At 41.1% G+C, this 26328-nt stretch overlaps 1 protein-coding gene across 2 annotated transcripts in view; it reads left to right on the top strand.

The window, feature by feature from the left end:
• mmut (methylmalonyl CoA mutase) overlaps positions 1-23943 on the top strand; it is a 37775-nt gene extending 13832 nt beyond the window's left edge. For both annotated transcript variants that reach the window (XM_042096247.1, XM_042096248.1), the window contains exons 8-13: positions 2350-2465; positions 10878-10993; positions 12448-12579; positions 16550-16697; positions 20002-20169; positions 23338-23943. In XM_042096247.1, the coding sequence (XP_041952181.1) occupies positions 2350-2465; positions 10878-10993; positions 12448-12579; positions 16550-16697; positions 20002-20169; positions 23338-23466 (809 nt within the window). In that variant the 3' untranslated portion in view covers positions 23467-23943. The remainder of the gene's footprint in view (positions 1-2349; positions 2466-10877; positions 10994-12447; positions 12580-16549; positions 16698-20001; positions 20170-23337) is intronic.
• The last annotated feature ends 2385 nt before the right edge of the window (positions 23944-26328 follow it).

The following is a 26328-nucleotide window of genomic DNA, read 5'->3' on the forward strand; positions in this document are numbered from 1 at the left end:
GTAACAATTAACAAATATTAACAAAGGGTTCGGTAATTACTAGTTTGCTATTTATTATGGCACCTTTTTATGGAGTGTTACCAGAAAAAAAACAGCACTTCTACCTCCACCTAGAGCCTGTTATTTGTTTTGCAAAATTCCACAGCTCCCGGTTCTTCTGGTCCAATCAGAGCAGGGCTGTGTGAGATCTGACTGTCAATCACAGTCTGGTACCGTCCCGTGCGCACTGACGAGCACAAACTCGATGAGGGGGTGCTCGGTGGTAGTGGGGGAGGGGCATGAGAGTTGTAAACATTCAAACTTTTGGCTAAGTCCCCTCAATTTGTCAGACTTGCCTACTGCTTTGGGTCTGGATTTCCAGGCTACTATTATTTCAACTGCTTAAATAACCGAGTGAAAGTCATTGCACCGGAGGTCGAGGTAAATTGCTTCGGCCCGAGGACAGCGGGTGAATCTCCATCAGCGCTTTAGTGAAAATGCAACACTACCCTGTAATCTTAATGACACACACACACACACACACACACACACACACACACACACACACACACACACACACACACACACACACACACAAGGCACACATATGCACTCTGGCTGTTGACCACAAAGGACTCCATCATGTTGATAAAAAAGGGAAAGAGGGACAACTGCTAGAGCGTTAGACTTACTGAGGCGTATCGGCCTTTGATGTCAGTTTAAACTTCAGTGCACAGTACACAGTACACAGTTCAGTACACCGCAGACTTGCACACTTTATCACTCCTCACATCTCTCACACTCCATCTCTCTCTCTTACTCACACACACACACCTTATTTAATTGTCTGTATGTTCTGCACACACACACACACACACACACACACTCACACACATATACACACACATACCACCTAACCTCGTTATTTTTTTGTTATTATTTTGTCTGTTTCCCCCTTTCTACACAGACAACACACACACACACACACACACACACACACACACACACACACACACACACACACAAATGCATCAGTCAACATGCCTAGTCTGTAGACACACAAGAGCACAGACTCAGACACAGACACACACTGGTCATCCTGCTTGGCAAACACAGAAACACAATTAGACACACACAAACAGACACACGCACGCACACACACACATTTCACCCAGGATGGGAATTTGATTTCCCTCTGGGTCCTGCAGATATGCTCCCTTATCATACATCTGAGGCACAACAATGGCCCTGGTATTGGTGGCTCTGGAAAAAGCAAAAAATTAGGTGTTTTCATCACAATATCTCTGGCTGACATGGTCAAAACTGCACAAAATTGAAAGTGTAGGATCATTATGACACCCTCCGAATGCATGCCAAGTTTTGTGAACTTTCGTTCATGGGGGGCCTTACAATAAAATAATTTATGTGTACATTTAGTGACCGTACACCAACAAGGATTCCCGGGACACTGAAAGACCGGGGTACACGAAACTTGGTGGGCATGTAACCCCACATGGATAGCATGGAACCATCGTTTTTCGTTTTGCTCTGTAGCCCCCCCGCTGTACTGGACCCTCCGAAAGGAGGATAGGGCAGACACAGATTTCTGTGAATATCTTGAGAACCATAGGGCCTAGGATGACCAATTTTTTTCGTATGTTTGCCTCCAGGGGTCATGTTAAGGGGTCATTCCATGTGCACACATGTGCATAAACAGATACACACGCACACACATACATTCACAGTAATCATACGTATGACACATACTCACACAGTAGACATATGTACGCATGCATGCACATGCACATGCACAACACACACATACGCACACACACACACACACACACACCCACACACATAAACATAAACGTGTACACGCACACATGCACACAATTCAAGAATTTCTCAGAATTATGAACAGGCAAGATGGGGGTGGGGTTGTATAAAATTAATTTTATATGTGAAATCTATGAACTAATCATGTTTTGGTACTTGTTGTCTAGCAGATACCAGTGAGAATTGAGTGTGGAAAATGCAATTTAGTGAGACAGTTAGAATCATATAGGCCTTTCAGCATGATTTATTTTTGTGGAAAAAATGTGCTGGACTGGGCGGCGGTCATATTTTGTACCGCTCTGCGGTACATCTAGTTATTATTTTAAAACGTGCACACTGGACTAACAGCTCTATGATCGGCATAAGAATGTTGCTGAATTTGATGAAAATTGTTGCTGAATTTGGTGCTGTTATTGGGGATTAGCATTGATGAAAAGACATGTTATACAAGGGTATTCTATTGTAGCTAAATCCTTTGTTCTTTGAGTATTGATGATGTCACAGTGTCTCCTTGTGTTTCATAATCCCTTTCAGGGTCAGAGGTCATTGTTGGAGTAAACAAGTACCGTCTGGAGAAAGAGGAGACGGTGGAGGTGTTGGCAATCGATAACACCGTTGTGCGCAACAAGCAAATTGACAAACTTAAAAAGGTCAGTTGCTTCGCTGGCTCAGTGCGAAAGATGTGTGTGTGTGTGTGTGTGTGTTTGGGGGGGGGGGGGGGGGGGGGTCTTTCCAGAAGGTACAGGTGTAGGCTTTTCATTAATTTTTTCATTAAACTAGACGGCTTAACACAACCATAGGACATGCTAAATATGCTTGTCATGGGCTAATTGGTGCTCCTAATCTAGCCAGCATCAGCGAGGGAAAAACTAGGATGGCATTTTTAGAAAAGGTTTTTGAAATTCTCTCTCTTTTCGATGTTTATTCGAGAGTTTATTTGCTTCTCTCTCTTCCTCTCTTCATTTTAATTTCACACTGACTATTGTTGACTTTTCTTCACTAATACTATATACCAGTGGTCCCCAAACTTTTTCTTCCGAGGGCCAGCTTACTATGCCTGGCTGTAAGAGAGGGCCAGAGACTCGGAGTATATCAGTAACCATAAATAGCTTAGTGCTGTGAACAACAGCAGTCTACCTTAGTTGAATATTCCATTACATTTAATCTATAGGCTATTGCAATTTAATACCATTGTTAGCTGTGTTTATATTGCCATCATGCCATATCAGTGTAAAATGTAACTCAAATTAAATAATACTAATAAAAATACTTTTGCATTCCCAAAAGTATTAGCAGGTAGTCCCAAAAGTATATTTCATTAAAAATGTGTGAACTCTGAACTCTGAATATGTAAAGTTCTCAAACTATGAGAATTTTATGAAGTGCTGAAGTGGTCTGAAATGACCACCATTCTAACTTTCACTCACCTGAACTTGTGAACATTGTATGAACATTTCAACAAATAAAAATAATTATCCCAGAAAGTCCCAGAAATATGACTAGAATATAAGTTAGTTAGTTAGTTATTAACAATTCATTTATAAACTTTTAGAATACTTTAAGCACTGATGTAGTCAGCATAGGCCTCTTACATTGTTTGCAGATAGGCCTACATTTCATTCCGTTTTTGATGGCAAACGCGAAACAGCGCCAAAACAACCGCCAGTGGACAAAAAGAGTATTACATGTGTACTGTTAAGACTCGCCATAGAGAATGAATGGGGGAAATTGCGGAGGTAAGAGTTTGACGATGTCGTACTCCCGTGCGGGCCGGTTGCTATATACCATGGACATGTTTTGGGGGGCCACCCAAAATGAGGTCGCGGGCTGTAGTTTGGGGACCACTGCTATATACTGATCTGGGGTTTGTTATAGTGCATTTGAAATCTGCCTTTCAAGCTCACAGTCAATTTCCTTAATGGATTTATTGGAACTCTGTCAGCTTGTTCTGTGTAGAATCTCTGTTTAAAGTTAGTATGAATTCCTTGATGATTTTACAGTATATTAATTCCATGATGTTACATTTCAATATCCATTTTTAAAGATATGAGTTGCGATCAATCACAGGAGAGTTCAATTTCACAGCTCTAAATATCAAAATCATCCAACACCCCACAAAGTGTGCAATACCCCCCCCCCCCCCCTTCCAGAAATGACCTAGGCTTCTTTGAGCAATTTATTTACTGTAGGACCATTCAAGCAATCTACTTTAACTTGACCGTGTGTGCCTCCACCTTTAGTGCTTTATATTTAGAGAGTGCAGTGCCCTCACTGAGGGGAACTTCTTTCAGTCTGTGTTGTCTGTGTCTGCTTTCTCAAGGCTCTGTGTGTTATCTGGGCATTAACTTATGTTACTTAAAATAACAATAATAATAAAAACATGTTCTATACAACATTCCCCAGCCCCCTAAGCAATCTATGCAGTCATGATTGGATATCATACAACTACCGCCACACACACACACACACACACCCTACCCTGATATTATCTGGACTGGATTCGCCAACCCACGTAGCCTAGGAGATGGCTTTAATCTTCAGAAAGAGACATGTATCTCCTTTTTTGCAGGCTATGTAACATTTTCAGCATGGTTGAAATGTTGTTATAGTTGAAATATAGTTGAATTTGGTCAGCATCTTCAGTAGACTTGATGTTGTTATTTATCTGTGCGTCTGTGTGTGATCTAGGGACCTAATTTGAATGGTGGGCTAAGTACAAAGTCTTGAGTCTAACTAAAATCAATTTAAGAACTAAGCAAAATCAGTTTGTTAATTTAACACCGTGAGTAAGACCTTTATACCCAAATATTGTCGAGTCTGCTCAGTGCCCCCACATGAAACATGATCGAGATCCGCTCCTCTCCCCCACCACCGCAAACCCACACAGACAGACGCACCTCTTGTTCCCAGGGCTACCCAGCACACAGTGCCTGCTTTATCCCAAGCAGGCTCTGACCAGGTTCAACACAGGTTAGAGACTGCGCTCTGGGCTTGAAACACAGAGGTTGAGCTTGGAAATAGGCTGGGTAACTTTGCAAGGCATTGTTTCCTTTACAAGGGTGTTTGGATTTCTCTCACAACAGCAGAAGGCAAAAGGTCTTTACTCTTGTGTGAGCTGATGCAGACATTGGTGTCATGAGGTGGACCTCGCTTACTGACCGCAGGGCACCACTGAGGCCAAGCGAGGTGGATTTTCTTCCTTCCCCGCCGCCTCGGTGGGAAAGCAATGTAGTATGTCTGCCATTGAGATGGTTTGACGTCAGTGTGGCCCCTAACTTGATGCATTTGTTTCTTGTGACAGGAAGACAATGATTTTAGTCTGACCCCCCCCCCCCCCCCCCCCCCTGTGTGTGTGTGTGTGTGGGTGTGTGTGTGTGTGTGTTGAGATGCACTGAATTATTATTTTGAAATCTTGACTTTTTCCATTCACCCTAGGGTTAGCCAATGTGTTTATGTTCAATGGAGATGGTGCATGGTAAAAAAGAAAATGTTTATGAACTAGAAGCCTATCACCAGGAAGATCCATCCAGCATTTTAGTACAAGAAGGCTGAACAGATTGGGTTTGCTACCTAGAACACAACACATTATTGCATTGCACGGTCACTCTAGGTTAAAGGCAGCTGCTAAAAGAAAATAAACATAATACAGTGTTTTAGACAACAAGCTTAACATTGTAGTTCAACTAATAAGGTAGTTTGGTAATAGCACTAAAGTCAATGCCTCAATTCATTGAGTGGACAAAAGGCATCACTGCAATGTAAGTAACATACTGTAGTGTCTTTTGGATTAGTGTCTTTTGGTAAAAGCATCTGTTGACATGAATAATATGATGAAAGAATGAGTGAATTAAATGTCCTATTTCCTTTTCAATTGTCATAAATTCCATTGAATTAAATTGAATAAATGTGAATACCTTGGTGAAGAATAAGACATCTGCATCGTTTAAATATGCATCCAGAGAAGGGGTTCCTTCCAGTGTTGCCTTTGGCTGCCATTGATGTGAAAGCTTTGAGCAATGCTATGGCAACAACCTTCATTTCCTGTTCGATGAAAGCTTGTGGGGTGCTGCCTGCGCGGCCATTTATTGCCTCTGCCCTTGTCCTTTTTGCAAGATCCTGCTCTTGCCTGAACTTCTGCCCCGAACCTGAGTCAGGGATTTGATGAAGTTTTCGCAACGTTATTAGTTTGAATGTGTGGTGTGATCCGAAAACCCTGTTAAAGCATGAAGGTATGATGGTCACCCTATTTTATGAGATGCTCTCCCCCTGTCCATTTCAGTACTGACAGTAAAAAATATGAAGGTTTCAGTCCTTGACTAAATGTTTGATCTGCTGGATCATATAAGATTGAACGCAGTAATCCATTTAAAAAGCCTCATCTGGTCAAGTGGCTATTTTAGGATATTATTCAGTTCTGCCTGTTTTGCTTTTGATGTACAGTGAGGAAAAATAACCGAAAGGAAAAGAGATAATACGTATAATATGTCCCACACAATAGTATAGTACTAACTATATTGCAACTATTATAGTGAGATTTTTATAGTAGTTCTATGGTAGTGTATAGCCTAATGATGTGAGGTATTCTGTGAGGTTCTGTAACATCATATCCTTACCCTAAAGCAATAACTAAGAAGGCCCAACAGCGACTACACTTCCTGAGAATTCTCAGGAAAAACCACCTCGAACAGAAGCTGCTGGTGTCCTTCTACCGGTCTATCATTGAAAGCATACTCACCTTTTGCATCCCAGCTTGGTATGCGGGTTGCTCGGCAGCAGACAGGAAGGCTCTGCAGAGCAGAGGATCATAGGCACAGCCCAAAAGATCATAGGCTGCCCTCTGCCCTCCCTGGAAGAGCTCGCTGACTCCCGCTGCCTCAACAGGTCCAGATCCATTTTCAAGGACTCTGCCCACCCTGCCCACCACCTGTTCAACCTGCTTCCCTCCGGCAGGCGTTTCGGGTCTAAAAATGCAGCGCCAGACTAACCAACAGTTTCTTCCCCTGGGCCATACCTTCACTAAACCAAAAAAAGAACCCTCTGCAAACCCTCAACCCCCCCAATCTTCCCCTCTCCTGCCATGATCAACCTCTAACACCTCTGGACAATATTGCATTCTGTGCACCTATGCACTAAGCACTTTTCTTGCTATTAGGCTGCGGCTATTTTACTCGTGTGCTGGAGGGTGTTCTGTCTGGGAGGGTGTGGAGGGTATTTTTGTGTGTAAATGTTGTGCTGCGTTTGGGGCTGGGTGGATGAGAGTGTGTGTGAGAGTAAGAGAGAGGGCGGAGCATATAGGGGATGTTTTTCTGTATATTTACCTATTTATTTATGAACTATATATTGCTCTTTTAAAAAAAACATGGTAGCACTTTACTTGACGGGTGAGTTCATAACACATTGATAGCAGCTGTCATAAACTGCACATTAAGCATTCATTAAGACAGAACGACGACAGAACGACGACAACTTGTCAAAATAAAAGTCCAACAATCACAATGAAACAGTTATGAATGCTTTATGTGCAGTTTATGACAGTTGCTATGAATGTGTTATGAACTCACCCGTCAAGTAAAGTGTTACCAAAAACACTGACCAAGAGTGGCAACTTGAATTTCGTTGTCGATACTCTGTATTTTATGCAATGACAAATAAAGCTTCTATCTATCTATCTATATAGTGTCCCAGCATACTAGGCTAATACTTCTACAGTAGCCTATGTCCCAAAATGCTACTGTAGAAGTATACTATAGGAATAGTATTCCTATACAATTCCTATAATATTTTGTCTCAAAATACTAGAAGACTCCTATAGTTCTTTTTCATAAGATTCATACAATGTACACTACCAGTCAAAAGTTTGGAGACATTAGATATTTCCATTCCACTCTATTATAGAGAATTCCAGCACATAAGCACATATAGTAATGTAATCTGAAAACTGCTGCCCTGATTATAATAACAATGCAAATGATCTCAGCTGGTATTATGTCTATAATAAAGTGGAATGGAAATTTCGAAGTTGTACAGTATGTGAGGCTGCAAAGAATTGCATGTTTGACGTCATTCATTTTCCAGATGGCACTGTCTCGCGACCTTAGCAAAGCTCTTTGAAGCTCTTTTATGCTGCTTCAATCACCAGTGTTTATTCAATCCTTACATCCTGAACGAAGTATTTCCCAAGACAAGAGAACTCATTTATTGCTGGGTACGTTGTGCACGGTTGTCAGTTTAATTTTCTGTCTCTATCGAAGATTTCGGAGTAGGCTATTTAGGCTCCCGTGCCTGCACAAAGCTTTTTCTTTGGAGCAGAAAAAGCGAGTGCTTGTCACTTTCATTTAATTTTGCATTTTAACGTTAGTGTTGCTTACAGATGAAGTCTGATTAGTTTTAATGCCAAATCCAAATAATTTGACATGTGAAAGTGAAGTAAAAAAAATGCATTTCTGTATCACAACCCTGCGCATGTGGGAAATACAACAATTATGTCTGAGAGTGGGAACGTAGTAAACAAATCAGAATGCAAATTTAAACATCAGCAATGCATAATATATGCTCAAATACCATCAATTTATTTATTGTAATAAAATTATATTGAAAGTACAAGAAAAAAGTGGGCTACAATATGTGGTTGCCACAGGGGCAGCCAGGGGTGATGAGCAGGTTGCCACTTGTCACAATTTGGTTGCCAACGGCAACTGTTAATGTTGAGCCATGCATGTGAATTCTAATGCATCCATCTTGCTCTTTCATTTCCCATTACTCTCTCCATCACTCTTTATTCTCTCTCTCTCTCTCTAGAGTGAGTGAGAGAGAGAGAGAGAGACAGACATCATTACATGTAAGTGGTGCCTCTTTAAAGTGGGTACAGGTAGAAAAAGGTCGGAGGATAATGGCTCATCTATGAGGATGAGCTCCCATTGGGCCGTCTTGTACAGAGAGAGAGAGAGAATTCCCTGTGTAGCAAGTAAAGGATGGCATCCAGCCACACACACTTTCTTCTGATGAGCAAAACTAAAGAGGGTTAAGTGCATGGAAGACCTGTGATGGTGTATATAAATATAAATATATGGTCCCATACTGCGCCTAAGCTACCGCCCCTAGCGTTCATGTAAATGTTGCATCTCACGGACACGTGAGATTCATTTTTGAGTACACAACTGGCACACCAAATGAACACAGGATATGTGTTGCTGCCATGATGTGCATACATACGCAATGCTAAAAGCCCGTAGGCTTCTCCCTGACTTCCATGCTACAAATGTAGTTCCCCTGCAAGCACCAGTCACGTGGAATCTTTTACTTATTACGTTGCTTAAGTTCCTCCAGTGAACTGTAGGTTAGTCCAAACTGAGATTGCTTTATGCTGTGCTGGCGGCTTTGTTCAGTAAATCTAAAACCTGACTGCCCTGCTCTTTTCAAACCAGATACTCCGTATTTTATCAAGTGATATTACCAAGTAGTTCACAAGTGCACACACACACACACTTTTGGTGTATTTTCAGGTTGCTTGAAGCAGTAGCACAGAGAGAAGGGACAGAGTGTTTGGGAGGACAAGCATGCGTGGAACTGTGTAGTCTAGTGCAGGGATTGAAAGGGAGATTGGTGGGGTTTTTTCCAGGGCATGTGTAAACATGTAGTTAATATGGAAGGTACATTTTAATAAATGAATGCTTCAGATTTCACTCCGGGGTTTAATACTATGTGTTTGTATTGGCATTACATTTGCAAAGTATGTGTGTGTTTATGTGTGTACTGTGTGAGCTCTTGGTGATAGTACTTGATAAAATAGTTGTCGCTGTGGTCAATGGTCAAAATGTCTTGAAATATTTCTTCCAAAAATATTGAGAGTGGCTGGTGACAAGGAAGGCCCCCCCCCCCCCTCGCCCATTTTTCTCTTCTTTCGCAACAAAATATCTAGATACCTTGTGGAATTTGGGCTTATTTTGGCCCATTGGGTGATTCACACCAGTGTGAATGAGTGGACCATAGGTTTACTGAAGCAGTTAAGTTGAGGTCACAGACGGGGTAGCTGTCTGGCTCTGTTTAAGGAAAACATGAGAAAACATGAGGAAAACCTGTGGTTTTGGTGGCTGCTAATTCTGTGATGAGGTGGCAAGGTTCACAGCGTGATGAAACTCATTTTGTGTGAGCCATGTCTGTCTGGCCCACTGATCCCAGCAAAAGCTGGGTTACCTTTCAACTCATTCACATATTTTCAGTAGATTCATGAAGGTTGAAGTAGATCCATGAAATAACATAAAATTCTCATAATCAAGGGAGGGGAGTTGTGATCAAATACTTAAGGTTTTGATTAAATGGTATTCCCAATGAATGAATGAATGAATGAATTAACATTGTAGATTGTGTAGATTCATGGGTTAAATGACTCAAATGAAGCTCTATTAGGCCTTTGTCACAGACCAGTAGATTAGTATCTTTTTTGCGATCGTTAAATTAAAGGTGCAGTCAGGGATTCTACGCGGTTTCAAGTTCATAACATTTTTGTCCCATTCAACTATCATCTCACGACCGCTAGCTGCCCATTCCGTCAGTGCAATGTAAAAAAAAAACGGTCTATGTAGGCACTGGACTTCTGTGTGACTGACAGAGCCTTATTGACTCCCTCGAGTCCTTGAGCGCCGTCACGTTGCCTTCTAATGACCCACCATGCCCACAGGCCATCCTGTGTGAGGCCATTACACTGCAGCTGTTTCTTGCTGTTTAAGTAGCCTCTAATCGAAACAGATGGCAAGGTGTAGTGTGTTGATTCACACACACACACATACACACATACCCGTATACCATCTAGTTTCTTATGTGTTTTGCTGTCTACTGATGTTCCGTCAATGGTTTGAGGCTGTGAGCCCCAACCAAGCTGATTTCGTCAACAGGGATTGAATTTAGTCTGGGTCGTAATTGAAATTAATTTCCTAATCTATTTCAGAAAGACATTAACACTCCTGTTGGAATGTATGTCCATCTTCATTTCAGGAAAAATAGCCAAAGCTAAGCTCTAGGTGCATTAGTATGCAACTGATGGCTTGTGTCCTTGTGTGCATTAGGTGAGAGAGACTCGTGATCCTGAGGCTGTGAAGAGATGCTTGACGGCCATCGAAGAGTGCTCTCGCACCAGGGAAGGCAACCTCTTGGCATTGGCCGTGGAGGCATCCCGGGCAAGGTTGGTATGAGTTCACCAGTGTCACAGAATAAGCTGGAGGACCTCAAGGTCTTAGGGTGGGTTATTAATGAGAGGTGCAGGAAGCAGAGGTCATAAGGTATTGATGGCCACATACTTTACTCAGTTAACTGCCACGGATACATCTCTCAGCATTATAAGTTCAATTCAGTCACAGTGTTTGAAATGATCTCTCTATGTCTATATTGTACATCTACAGCAAGGACTGGTAGTTTGTTTAATCTAGTCTTCTCTGCCCTTTCATAACCGTTTAGTCATCTGTCTAAATAGCTGCCTACCTTTTAATAGTTGCCGGTAATCCAATGAGCTATAATTTGCTGTAGTATAAAATAAACAAAACATTTGTTTAGATAATTTAGGTGAAGTGTCCTGAGACCATTTCATTTGTTATATATATATACCAACCGGAACGTTTTCAGACCCTTTCAAGTTTTCCACATTTTTTTATGTTTCAGACTCATCTTAAAATGGATTCAATTTTTTTTTTTCTCATTAACCCATTTACTCCTAAAATGCCTGCTAAAAACGCCTATAGAATCCTATGGCATTCTAGAGTAAATAACCTTATTTCCTGAGGGTTTTCTGAAAACATACTAAAAATTGTCAACGTCTACCAAAATGTAATATCTAAGCCTCTGTAGCACCTAGAAACATGAAATAAAGAGCATGCTGTGCTACGCAGCATCCAGCCGGAGATTCAATGTTGCGCTATACAGCATCAGGCGGGAGATAGAATGTTGCGTCTTGCAGCATCCAGTGCGAATGGGTTAATCTACACACAATACTCCAATACTCAGCAGGTTTTTGGAGTTTTTTTGTAAATTTATAAAAAAATAAAAGACTGAAATGTTTCATTTACATAAGTATGACCCTTTGTTATGACTCTTGCAATTGAGCTCTGGTGCCTCCTACTTCTATCAATGGTCCTTGAGATGCTTCTACAACTTGATTGGAGTCCACCTATGAATTCACTGAAATTTATTAGGAGAGGCAAACATCCCTTTATATATGGCCTCACAGTTGATGGTGTATGTGAGAGTGAAGGGTCGAGAGAATTGTCCGTAGTCTGTAGACCTGCGAGACAGGGTTGTGTGAAGACACAGATCTGGTGAAGGATACAAGAACATTTCTGCAGCATTATAAGTGCCCAAAAGCACGGTAGCCTCCATCATTCTCAAATGGAAAAGTTTGGAACAACCAACAGTCTTCCTAGATCTGGATGAGAGAAGCGTAAAGAAGGACAAAAAACAAACACCTGCTTTTTGGTGGAGTGTTGGAGTATTGTGTGCAGATTGATGAGAAAAAAAATGAATGGAATCCCTTTTAAGATGAGTCTGAAAAATAACAAAATGTGGAAAACTTGAAAGGGTCTAAAAACTTTCCAGTTGCATTGTACTGTATATATATTGACTGCAAGGTTGCTGTGCATTCCATAGATGCTCTGTGGGTGAGATCACTGATGCCATGAAGACCGTGTTCGGAGAGCACAAGGCAAGCACGCGCATGGTGAGCGGCGCTTACCGCAGTGAGTTCGGCGAGTTGGAGGAAATTTCCCTGGCCCACAAACGGTAAGAGAACACTTTGTTGCTGACCTTGGTAAAGAAAACTGGCAAACATTGAGTTCAGCACCGTGATATTTTTTGTTTATTATTTATGTCATGGCTTGGATGAATCTCCTGTTGTAAAACATTCTTTAGTTTACATTTGACTGCTTCACCACCTCAACCATCCATCACATTCTCCACATTCATAGTTGTCCACGTCACCACCCTTAATAGCTTGGACTGACTCCACAGCTTCAGTCGCCATAGGATTGCTTTACTGTTCAACTTACACAACTTGCTGCTGTGGGATCTGTAGTCTTAGTCATTGTGTGTTTAAAGTATACAGCTTACAACTTCTCCTTCTCCAAAATGTAGCTTATATTTGGAGTGATTTTTAACCCCCATTCCAACAAGCTTCTTGTAATGGTTACTAGCAATGGGTTCGTTAGGTCTTGTTGTTTTATAGAATATCAGCACATTCACTCAAGGTTAAAAGTGTGTCAACAATTTCATAGGCCAGCATTTTAACAACACTAGTATAATGTGACATCCTTTATTCGTAAAACTGTGGTAGGCATGCATGTGAGTGCTATTGATGGAATGCCATACTGAGCCCTGGCCCTTAAATGGTAAGAGGATAAAGGGATAAATACAGGTGAAATGGCATTCAGAAGGCTAATCAGAAGGATCAGCAAGGATTTTTTTCTTGTTTTCGAGAAATATCCAATGTTTTCATACCTTTCACGCTTTTCAGCAGCAGAGAGATCCTTTTTCTTTCCCATATTGCTTGAAACCTGTGGCATGCTTAATAATGTGGAACATCCTTCTTAAGTAGTTTTCCTTTGATTGGGCTCACCTGGCAAACTAATTATCACAAGTGTCTGAGATTGATTTCAATGATCCAAAGAGCCCTGAGACACAATACCATCCATGAGTTTAATTGAAAAACAAAAAAATAAATGTTTGACACTTAAATCCAGTTTGCATAATAATGTGAGAGTGAGAGAGTGAGTGAGAGAGTGAGTGAGAGAGTGAGTGAGAGAGTGAGTGAGAGAGTGAGTGAGAGAGTGAGTGAGAGAGTGAGTGAGAGAGTGAGTGAGTGAGAGAGTGAGTGAGAGAGTGAGTGAGAGAGTGAGTGAGAGAGTGAGTGAGAGAGTGAGTGAGAGAGTGAGTGAGAGAGTGAGAGAGTGAGAGAGTGAGAGAGTGAGAGAGTGAGAGAGTGAGAGAGTGAGAGAGTGAGGGAGGGAGGGAGGGAGGGAGGGAGGTTGGTTGGTTGGTTGGTTGGTTCAAGGACAGTGCATTTGTAAGGTGCTGAAAGGAAACATGACAAAAACAGGTGAGTGGAAGAGAGCAGCGACCCTAAGAGCGGAAACCATTGTGTCATCATGAGTGGCTTGTTGCCAAGTCAACAAAGAAAACAAAGAAAGCAAGGTGCTTATGCAAGTGTGGTCCTTTTTTGTAGATGTTTTTGTGTGGCTTGGTAATTAAATATTATACGGCTCTTCAGTATGCTGCAGAAAGCTCAATTAGCATCAGTAAGCCTTCTCAACGTTGGGAGGTTACATAAATCTGACCAATGGCAATAGTAGAGGGAGGTTACATAAAAATGACCAATGGCAATAGTACTTCTGAGAGTTCAAAATATACAGATGAATGCATGAATGGAATTACTCATACTATTACTTTACTAGGAAATTACACAATGAATTTCACAAACATTTGTTGAACAGCTTGTTCATAGGATATTTAATTATCTACTCTATTCGAGTCAGGTTCCACGAATGTTAATTTTAGACTTTGGCTGTTAAGAAAAACACTTTAGTGTTTAATGTAGAGATTATGTACATAGCCAGCTAAACATTTGCAGCACAGCTCAGTAAAACTACACAAACATACCGTTTGGCAATGAATCAAGCAGTTTGCCTGAGTCTAGGCAAGCGGTGACTGAGTCTAGATGTTTATTTTGGGCATCTGGAGTGGACACATACAGTACGCAATACACATAGATCTGATGTTTCCATAGTAACTAATGTATGATCAAATTTTTCCATTTATTTTGGCATGAGAATGTAAGCGTCTTGCGGTTTATCATGCTTATTGTGTAGCAAAACTTTTAAGCCAACCAGGGCATGCTTCTGAGAAAGACTCGTTTTGCATCCTATCCATACCACAAAAGAGCCTGTTTTGATTACCAAGGCAAAGGTGGATTGAAAGTAAAGTCCAGAGAGGTTTGCGCTTATACAAGACTGAAGGTCGACTGTGGAACGAGATTGAAGAATACATGCGCTGAGAAAGAGTATGCGATGGTGATGATGGACACCAAAGAACAGAGATTGGAACTAGATGTCTGCGAGAGATTGGCACTAGATGTCTCCGCTGTCCCTGTCCCCTGTCCCTGCAAAACTGTGTACAATTTTGTTCCACCCTCACCTGTAGTTTTGTCCTGCTCGCCAAAAAACTAAAACATAACTAAAACAAAACAGCCAAAGCACCTAAGAGTCAGCAGGGTGTGACAGAAATCAAAAGTTGATAAAACGTTGGCTAATGAAGGCCAATGAAAACCAGACGGGCCTAACAGTGAGGTAAATATGTTGAGGAATCTCCTGTTTACAGACCTAGTAAGACAGTTAATCCCAAATTGCTCCATGGGGACTGTCCCGGTAATTAGCTCAACTCCCTGTGGATAAGGGCATCTGTGGATAAGGGCATTAGATTTGCATCATTAAATCTGCACATTATTTTTCAGTATTACACCTGCCTGTTCTTGTGCGCTGCATTAAATTCTGAAACCTTGAGCCTTGAGCCAAGGACTGTTTGCAGGATTTGCCGTGAAAGGTGGCATGAGTGCATGTGTGCTGCTGACAGCTCAAGATCAGAGATGGGGACAGCTAGATGAAAAAGAATTAATGCAGAATTATGTAAAGCAGTATTATGTATCGCCATGTTCCTGCCCACCAAAAGCCCGTAGGTAGAGGCCGACACAGGACACAGACACTCCTGCCTACTCCGGTGAACATGTGCTCTTAAAACATAGAACCTTGTGCCTGCCCCTGAACATGAATATACGTGATGATGGGGTCAACAGCTAAAGAGCAGCGATGGGGATGGAGATATTAAGATAACGCCGAATCCAGTCCTTTCCACCCCTCTTCCTGTTCTTCCTTAACGTATGTAATTAAACTGTATTACTTATAAGTATTAATTATATAAAACGCCATTCATATTAGCTCATATTAGTTCTCTCATACAGAAAAAATGGGCCATGTTCAAGGGATGATTGCTCATCACGACAGGCTTCTTTTCTTGGGTGTAAAGATTTACTGTAAGGTATGCCTGGGTTGTCCTTTTATAGTGTGGTGAATTATCTGTCTTATCTGCCTCTCAGTCAGGGACTCATAGTATTTTCATGTAGCTCCTTGTTTTCCACCCTCCAGTAACTCAACGGGTAGAAGAACGTACTAATAGCGCCAAGGTTAGATGTTCAAAGCCAAGGTAGATGACATGCTGATTTAGCAAAAAAAGCCTCAAGAGGCCGTGGTCTGCAGTAAACTGCTAGGGGGCATTGTTAGGCACGGCATGAAGCAGAGTTTGGTGTAGTGATACTCATGGAGTGAGATACACAGGTGTTTGATTGCAGATTATCTGTTTACTAAGAAAAGGCACAGTATATCTGTACTTAATTGAAAGTCTCTTTGGGTGAAAGTGACAAATGAATGAATTAATTAATTAAATTAAGTAAATTAATTTATGTAAATGTAATTGTCACTTCAATGGTGAGTTGGTGACAGTGCTTTTCATATGTGTAGAGATTTGAACTGAAGACTACTAGTAACTGAAGTTTTTATCATTTATTTTAACTAGTACTGAATACTGTACTGCATTTTTACATCAATCTGTGCATTGAGTGGTCGTGAGTGATTTTGTTTGTTTGTTTGTTTGTTTGTTTTCTATGGGTTTCGTTTGTTCTTATGCTATTGTGGTGCCTGCTCCTCAGGGTGGTGCAGTTCAAAAGTCATGAGGGCAGAAACCCGCGTCTCCTGGTGGCCAAGATGGGGCAAGACGGCCATGACCGGGGGGCAAAGGTCATTGCCACAGGATTCGCTGATCTGGGCTTCGACGTTGACATTGGACCACTCTTCCAGGTGAACAGTTGAGCAAGGAATGAAAGCATTTAAATATCAACCTACCAAGTTTATCTAATATAACCTACGACCAGGGGTGAAGTGGTAAAATAAGAGGTGGATAAACTATGAATTCTGTGATCAAGGTAAGGTGGACTGTGCCATGACATGTGGTATCAGAGTTTTGGTAACACTTTACTTGACGGGTGAGTTCATAACACATTTATAGCAGCTGTCATAAACTGCACATAAAGCATTCATGACTTTCATGAGACATGACTCAACATTCATACCAAACCTTTCATGAATGTGGAAGACAGAATGACAACAACTTGTCAAAATAAAAGTCCAACAATCGCAAAGGTGCATTGTCATTTTTCTCTCCAGCCTTTGTAAATATTTCATAAATATATCTTATGAAGTCTTCATGGAATGTCACTTTACTATACAAGTTGTGAAGTATTCGTAATCACTGAGTTTAACACTGGGAGGTAAACTAGCCTACATTCAGCTGACCCGTATTTGTGTAACCTGGAAAGGTTGGACATTCCCAGTAGCAAAAGATGAGAAATCATCTGCAAAGGTTACATCATAAAACAAATACATTTTTATGAAACAAAAATGATTTGCTTGACCATGTTCTGTCTTTTTGGCACCGGAGTAGCCCATTGACTCAGATGTGATGTGATCAGGTAAGAGGTTTGGAACAAAAATGGCAATGCTGCTTTGCGATTGTTGGACTTTTATTTTCACAAGTTGTCGTCGTTCCGTCTTCCACATTCATGAAAGGTTTGGTATGAATGTTGAGTCATGTCTCATGAAACAGTCATGAATGCTTTATGTGCAGTTTATGACAGCTGCTATGAATGTGTTATGAACTCACCCGTCAAGTAAAGTGTTACCAGAGTTTTTAAAAAGGCATTCAGAACATTTTTGATGATGGTGGAGGTTATTGTGTGTATTGGAGTGTGATTTTTGAATGCTAAAAGTTGCAATTGGTGAATAAACTCTTTTGGGAGGTGGATAAACTCTAATAAGAGGTGGATAAACTCTATTTCTGAAATGTCAGAGGTGGATAAACTGCTTTTACTTGCGTTTAGCCTCCACTACATCCCTGCCTACGAAAACCTGTTTTTGAAAACCTGTGTCGATTGTTGTTGTTGTTATGGACACATTCAATTCTCTTATTTCACAAGGGCATCTTAGAATTTCTGTAAAGGTTTTGGGTGACGTAAGTGTCTCACAAAATGTCTCATCGATGTTTCTGTGGATGTTTTTTTTTTTCTTTGTGAGCACAACTGTAGGGATTTGGAGTGTGAAGCCTAGTTTATGCTTCCTTTTCATACGTAAATAGATGTTCATACATTGATTCATTTAATATATATTGAAGTTGACAAAAGGACAGACAGAATCAATGCAGAGTATGGACGCATGGTCCTTCTGTATCCTCTCTGTTACTCTCCAAGTGATGTATGGAATGTTGTAGAATCAACATTCTAGCTTGACAGCTTGACAGTACCTGCTAAAGATTCAATTATGCTGAGCATTACCGTTTTCATTTACATTGGGTGTCCATACATTAACTTTAAACACATATTCCTGGAGGTCTGACTGATTCCAGGAATTCAGACATGGTTTAATGGGGTGACATTTAAAAAAAAATTATCATTTTTTTATTCCATCTTTCTATGTATCTTTCCTGTTCAGGTCATCTTTTCCTCTGAGCTCATTATTTGCTTCAGTGGACCAAATGAGTCATCCAGTTCTTTTCAAGAGATGTCCTAATTTTTCTGTCACTAAAAGAATGATTTTCTTTTCTAAACCTTTCTTTTGTGCTTTGTCTGTCACAAGGCTAATCTTCTGAGGTCAAGCCTGCAACCCCCCCCCCCCCCCCACACACACACACACACACACACAACCAGGGAGATAAAGATGGTAGCTGTTCGCTGTCAGCACACCATGAGACCAGATGAATCCAAAAATTCCTCCCATAGTTGTGCAGATTAAAATGTATATGGATGGGCTAAGCTTCACTCCCCCCCCCAAAATACGGCTCACGCTCTAATGATTTCTCCTTCATGCTACCCAGCAGAGCACAACACAGACAGAGACAAATGGCCCGAACAAGTGATTTGGCTGCTGTGTAATCTTTGTAATCCAAAGAACATACAGTATATACAAGTTTTTTTATATATTGCATTTCATACCTTGTCAAAAATAGGCTAGGGACAGACAGACAGACAGACAGACATACACTTATATGGCATGGGGTGGGCTTTATATCATGACAGACTGAGGAGCATATTTAGCGCTGTTCAATATAACCAATGGCTGTGCTGATGGCAGCCATGTTAAACAACATGGATGTGCATTTTCTTTGGAATTGAGTAAACAACTGCATTTAAAATCTTCGTTTATAAGAAGGATGTGTTTGCTATGCTTCCAAAAAGATTTGGTTAGAGTGAAATGTACCAATTTAATTTCACTGCCAATTGTTCCCTTGGGGATCGGAAGCAGATAAACAGTCCCCAGACTCATTTTCAATATGAAGCAGTGTGGTGTTAACCAGGCTAGTGTTTTTAGGTATGTGTTACCATAAAGGGTAGTATACCATGTTTAATTGTAGTATACCATACCATTCAATTTATACCAGTGTAGTATATATTGAATAGTGGGTTGTTTGTAGGCACATTTCATTTGAATAATTTTCCCTAAGGGAATGCAGATGAATCCCCACTGTGTGGGAATTCTAGTATCTAAAATAAGCTGGATCAGTCATAAACAGGAAGAAACAAGCCATAAGCAACATCAAACATGTCATTTCAGTTTGTTTACAGCTTGACATCATTTGTGACCGCCAATCTCACCAATGTCCTCCTTCCTCCCTTCTCTCTCTCCCCCTCTGTCCTCTATTTATCCATATTTCCTCTTCGTCTCTCTCTCTCTGTCTCTTCCCTATCCAATTTCTTTGTCTTTGTCTCTCATTATGTTTTTCCTTGTATCTCTCTCCTACATTTCTCTCATCCCTGCCCTCCATCTCTCTCCCTCCTTCCTTCTATCTAATTCTCTCCCACCATCTTGCCCCCTTTCTCCCTCTCCACCCCCCTTCCTATAACAACCTCTCCCTCCCCCTCCAACCTTTCTCTTCTACCCCCTACCTCTCTCTCCACTCTCTTCTCTCTCCACCCCTCTCTCATCTTCTCTCCTCGTCCTCTCCTGCTCACCTCATTTGTCCTCCTCCTGCCTGTTCTGTTCTGTGCTCTTGACCGCTGATGGATGCTGGCCTGGACCTGCCTGCGTGCGTGCACCGCTACCATGGCAACAGACGCCCCTGGAGGTGGCTCAGCAGGCGGTAGACGCGGACGTGCACTGCGTCGGAGTAAGCACGCTGGCGGCCGGCCACAAGACGCTGGTCCCCGAGCTCATCAAGGAGCTGAGGAACATGGGCCGTCCTGACATCATGGTCATCTGCGGCGGAGTCATCCCACCCCAGGTGCCCCTCCCTCACCCAAAGACACAAACACACACACAAGTTTTTTTATATATTGCATTTCATACACGGGTAATTCAACAAAATCAAAGAATACCAGTAATAGTAAATAAGAGCAGACAAGGGTAAGAGTTGAACAATAGCTTTAAAAATAATAGACTATAGAATAATTAAAAGATATTAAGATACAGAGTGCATCTGATTACACACATTCACTTACAGACACTCACACTCACAGGTCTTCCTAGTTAAGTTTACTTCAATCGCACATGCACATATTTGTACCAGTCCCCACCCCCCACCCCCGTGCGTGTTGTGGAGTTAGTCGTCCATAGGGTAGGCTAAGTAAACAATACGTTTGCAAAGTTAACTTTGACAAGGCTGGCGGCTAGCATTATTATAATCAAAAAGTCCTTTGCATAGAGGTGATACTTCAGACTTGATGCTCCTGTCAACAGGAGTGGTCTGGGCGTTTTTTTAAACGTAGGCTAAATGTCTATTCACTAGCCCAAGCAGTGCTGTCTCGTCTGCCTCCTTCAGTCACTATAGCCAGACTGCACTGGGTCAAATGTCACTACGAAATGCGATTAATCAGCATTACTGTTTAACGCATCATTTTTTATGTAATTAATTCATTGAAATTAACGCGTTATTTTCACAGCCCTACTTAAAATGTATTATTCCTAGCCTGCCCAAACATTTTAAGATGGAAAACATGTTCTCAGTATGACTGGACCATTACAAGTTTGTACTGTATGCCCATTGGTTTTACATAAGGCCCTTACTTAGGGGCAGCCGTGGCCTACTGGTTAGCACTTCGGACCTGTAACCGGAGGGTTGGCGATTCGAACCCCGACCAGAAGGCACAGCTGAAGTGCCCTTGAGCAAGGCACCTAACCCCTCACTGCTCCCCGAGCGCCGCTGTTGATGCAGGCAGCTCACTGCGCTGGGATTAGTGTGTGCTTCACCTCACAGTGTGTACACTGTGTGCTGTGTGTCTTTCACTAATTCACGGATTGGGATAAATGCAGAGACCAAATTTCCCTCACGGGATCAAAAGAGTGTATATATACTTCCCAATCAGTATTTTGTCTGCGAATGCAGTACTTTATTATTGTTGTGCTAATATTTGAGGTCTCCGCAACAAATGGAACACATGAAGATATTTAGGATAACACAAAGTGTGCTTGCATTTTCATAGGACTAGAATGGTATGTTTGTTAGCTAGGAGGAACACGAAAATCTATGTGGGAATAGCAGTCATTTAGTGTACCATATTTCATTCATAGATAAAATACACTTACTTAGTTGCACTGTATACCAGTGTTCTTTACCATTGTTGAGGTAAAACAATGATTTTCTTCTAAACAATTATCTATTTTTCTGATGCCGCTTTTTGCCTATTAGCCTATTAGTGAAACTTTTACTGAAAATCGTAACCTTCTCTTGTTTTATCCTTAATACGTTCCTGCTCATGAATATTTTCAACATAGTGAATTTTAAGTAAAGAATAATGATTGATACCAAATGGGTACAAAAACATGTTTATAACACTCTCTATGTCCCTCTTTTTGCAAATCTAGGACCTTATGGAAAATTAAGTAGCAAACAAACATGTAATGGTTTATTCATACTGAGAACATGTTTTCCTTCCATCCTACAAAGTTTGGGCTGGCTATGAATAATCAAAGTCAAAGTCAAAGTCTGCTTTATTGTCAATTTCTTCACATGCCCAGACATACAAAGTGATCGAAATTACGGTGAAGACAAGACATATTTTACCAATTAAGTCCACAGACAAACATAACATTCAAATAAACAAAAATACTTTACAAACATAGTTTTCCAGATGTGTTATCTGGCATCAAAAAAGACTAAGTAATGCCAAGGGCTGAAAACATACACAAGAAACATAGACAACAAAGACATAGGATTTGAACAGAAATATTTCACTGGCCTTGGTTTTGGGTTCCATTCATGATGTACACAAGGTTTGATTAAAAGTGGAAAAAGCATGGTTTAATCACGCACATCCAAATCGTACAGGTGCAGGATCGAAGATACGGTTCAAAGAAAGTAGGAAGTCTGAGGAAGGGCCGTAAGGGCTTGAAACGTTACCATTAAAACTACTTGAATGGGAGCTCTCCAGTGTGTGGATCTTACACTTTTTCTTTGATTAAAAATGGAGACAGTGCAGCAACAACCTCATCTGCTTTGACACGCAATGACCCTTCTACAAAAGCCCCACACTGACAACACACATAGTTGCAATTCTGCTTCCAGTTGAAAGTAAAGTCACAATCTTCTTTCACACCTATTGAGGTTGTGTGTGTCTGTGTGTGTAGTCTCGCTGTGGAATTGAAGAGGTCATTCAGTAGTAGGCATTGTTTAGTCGTGATGTGAATGCACAAAATCCCATGGCTACAGGCGAAACAAATTAGGCCAATTAGGCCAATTAGGCTTCAGAAGATGTTAGCACCGTGCACGGCTCATAGTAAAGTCACGATCTTCATTTCACACCTATTGAGGTTTTGAACCTACGTCACAATATCAGATCACTTTTTGTTTACCACCGGACTGGTAGGCAGAGTGGTAAGCAAGGCAGATTGCAGGGTTGCATAAGCTACACATAGTTACAATAGGGAGGGAAAGTAATCTCATCGCCCCCCTACTGGTTGCCTTCCTACAGCTTAGTGGAGTTAATGGGATTCTACTTAGCATAAAATCGTGATCTCAATTCTAAGCAAGAAAAGTGTGATTCTCGGTTTATATAGAATCGTGCTGCAGTAGTGGCAACTGCAGTATTCAAGAAGTTTTTCCAGCACAAAATTAACTTGATTCATTCTTTCCTAAGATCAAAATTCATTTTTTCCCTTTCATTTGGCCTAAAATGGACTTTTAAAATGATAAATTTGATTCTGGACATGGAATATATCATTGGAGGAAGGCATGTTGCAAGCAGCAGTATCACAACCAAATTTCTAGTCCCATAGTCCCATCTTGATTTAGGTAGAATTGTCAAAATAATAGTAGAGTGCTTAGATTTGTGGGATGTAAGATCTTTTAAAATCTCCAAATCCCTTTCTCTGCGCTTTAGTAGCGGTCATGTTCTAACGTTACCCCCTCTCTATCATTCTCTCTCTCTCTCTCTATCTCTCTCTCTCTCATTAGGACTATGAGTTCCTGTACGAGAGTGGGGTGTGTTGTATCTTTGGGCCAGGGACCAGAATCCCACAGGCAGCTGTGGAGGTCGTCGACAACATTGAGAAAAGTCTGGAGAAGAATCGGCAGGCCATGTAAACACACAAGCTATATTTAGAATGCTGGAATGTGCTGTGGCCTTCTGACACAAGTGTTTAGAGAGAATGTTTTTTTTATGTTTGTAGCAGCAAGGGTTGAGATTTAATACAGAAGCCAGAATAGACTTGCCTCTTTCCACTGGTCTGAACTGCTCTGAATTCATACTCATCAATGCCATCACTCTGAACACTTTAATGACTGTTTGTTTGAAGTAGCAAGGGAAGATATTTTGTTCATAGGCTAATGTGTACTTCTGTCTATCGAAGCGATTTCTGACTTGGCAGCCATTTTTGTAAAACATATTTTCAATACTTACACATGAGGACTTTATTTTAGTTTTTGGGTTGAACATGATTTTTGTGACATTTGACTAATTTCTATGTGTGAGGTCAATGAAGATGCTGTAGCCCTGTTGTCTTTCCACTGAACCGAATCTTGGCATCATTCTGAAATACTAAAATGTTGGTTCATTTTCAACTTCCTCATTGACATTTAATTTTGGCCATCCTTATTCAATATTACACTCAAAAGTAGGCTACTTATTGTTACAAATGATGATGATCTGTGTGTAACGTCAATCAGAGATTGCCCCCCCCCCCCCCCCCCCACACACACACACACACACACACACACACCACCACCCCCAGGGCAGGATCAAAGCCTTCTGTTCTCTGATCCTGCCCTGGTTAAGGTCCACTCGGCGTATGAAAGTGTAATGGCGCGAGGTAATTTTCTCTCTCCGTCTGTCTCCATTCTTCTCTCGCTCTTCCTGTTCCCATTTCGTCCTTCCCTCACTCCTCTCTTCCTCCCTCCCTCTCGCCCTCCCTCACTTGCTTTCCTTCTGTTTGACTGTTTCCCTTCCTATCTCACCACACTCCATCGCTCTCTCTCTCCCTCTCTCTCAAACACACACACACACACACATAGACTTTATTTTCTGTGTCCCACCCCATTGGTGGGAAGTTGGGAACTTTTTGCATCCTAAACCACAGTGGAGTCCACTGCAAATGTTCTTGTGTGTGTGTATATCAGGCCCAGTCACACACATTCATTGACTTAGTATTACTACCCTGTTGTTGTTGTTGTTGTTATTATTGTTGCTGTTATGCTTTCCCCCTATGTTTCCCTCCCTGTTATGTTTTTCCTCTTATATTTCTTGCTTTTGCTTTCTTCAATTCTTCTTTCTTTTTTCAATCTATTTTCATCTCTTCTTCAAAATAATAATAAAAAAAAAAACTCATGACCACTATGATTATAACCATAAAGGGTTGGGTTGTAATCCACATCAGGCCGGATCCAAGTCAGACTCATTCCGTCTGCTTTTTGGCAGAGGACCATGATCGGTCAGCTAAAGACTGGGGCTGTAATGTGTCAAGGCCACTTATCAGCCCTACTCTCCATTGTGTTGTCACTTTGGCAACTGAGAGCACTAATTCTGCCTTTGCAATAGTAAGCTGTCAGGACTGTCTGTTTGCCTGTTCCTTTTGCCCAAGCTGCCACCTCCTCTTCCACAGACACATTGATCTAATCGGGACACATATTTAGTGGATCTCTATGGACAGTCTTGAATTTCCCCTGGGGATCAATAAAGTATCTATCTATCTATCAGTTTAGCATTGTTGGGGAAAAAATAAGGAATCTTAGGGATTTAAACATCAATCAAATAACCTCTGAAAACATCAATATCACTAATAATCTGTGCGGTCTTTGAAAAGCTTTTAGAGCCACCTCCATTGACATGGCTTACCCATGCAAACTGTATTGCATTGATTTGTCATTGAATGACAAAACCACAGGTGTCAGTGCAGACAAGGCTTTCTGGAAGATTCCCACTGCTTGTTGTAAGAGCATGAAACATTGACAAGCTAGTAGAGAAAGAAAACATTGATATTCTAATGGTGGAAGAACAATGCCGTCTTGAGAATAACAACCTCTTTAATTACCTTCATTTTCTTAAATGTCCCAATTACAGAGTGTCCTCTCTCTATTTTGTGTAAATTGATGAGTCTGTGAACAGTGCCGGGTGGCAGCCATTGACCTGGCTCTTAGCAAAGACCCCAGGATTCTGTTTTGGTTTTGTGTGTGATAGATGTGGAGGACAGTGTGGGTGCAGCCAGTCTTTTTTTGGAAGCGGGGAGAGAGAGGGGGGTGTGTGTGTGTGCATGTGTGCGTGTATGCGTGTACATAATTAGATTTGGTCAGGCCTGTTAATCAAATCAAAGGCATTGCATGTGGAAAAAGACTGATTTGGTAGGTTTTAATCGGTTATTCATGTCTTTGTTGGAGGGTAATATCATCTGACATGCATCCTCATGTCTCCACATGACTGGATTGTTGATTGTTTGAAGCTTTGTACTTTGTCAGAAGAAATTAATACAGATTTCCATAACTGATTTCTTTCAATTTCACTGATAATATGAAATATTATATCAATCCCAATGGTGTGAGAAAAACTGGAGGAGATTGTACAAAGAACACATCTCAAAGGTGTCTTGTTTTTATTGTGAGAAAAAAATTAACTGAATAAATATTTAAACAAGGGAAAAAAAACAGGACCCTATTGGTTATTTGAAATGTATCACTGTGGGGTCGAATGATGGCTGTATTTGAATGTGAATATTTTTTAAAATATTTCCTCGAACATGACTCAGATCGGCAAGTCTGCTGCATTACCTCTCATTAGGTAAAGAAGACCTCCAGTCTGGACAAATCTAGTTGGTCTTCAACTGATGTCTGCATCTGAGGTAATAAAAGTCATAAAGGTCTCCTCACTCCAACCCATAGGAAAGCAGTTTGATATGTGATCACCCTGAGGAGAAATAAGGCGAGATTAGAATAAAAGACTTTTGAGATCTTAAATTG

The sequence above is a fragment of the Alosa sapidissima genome, chromosome 6, assembly GCF_018492685.1.
Source record: "Alosa sapidissima isolate fAloSap1 chromosome 6, fAloSap1.pri, whole genome shotgun sequence".
In the NCBI taxonomy this organism is placed as follows: domain Eukaryota; kingdom Metazoa; phylum Chordata; class Actinopteri; order Clupeiformes; family Clupeidae; genus Alosa; species Alosa sapidissima.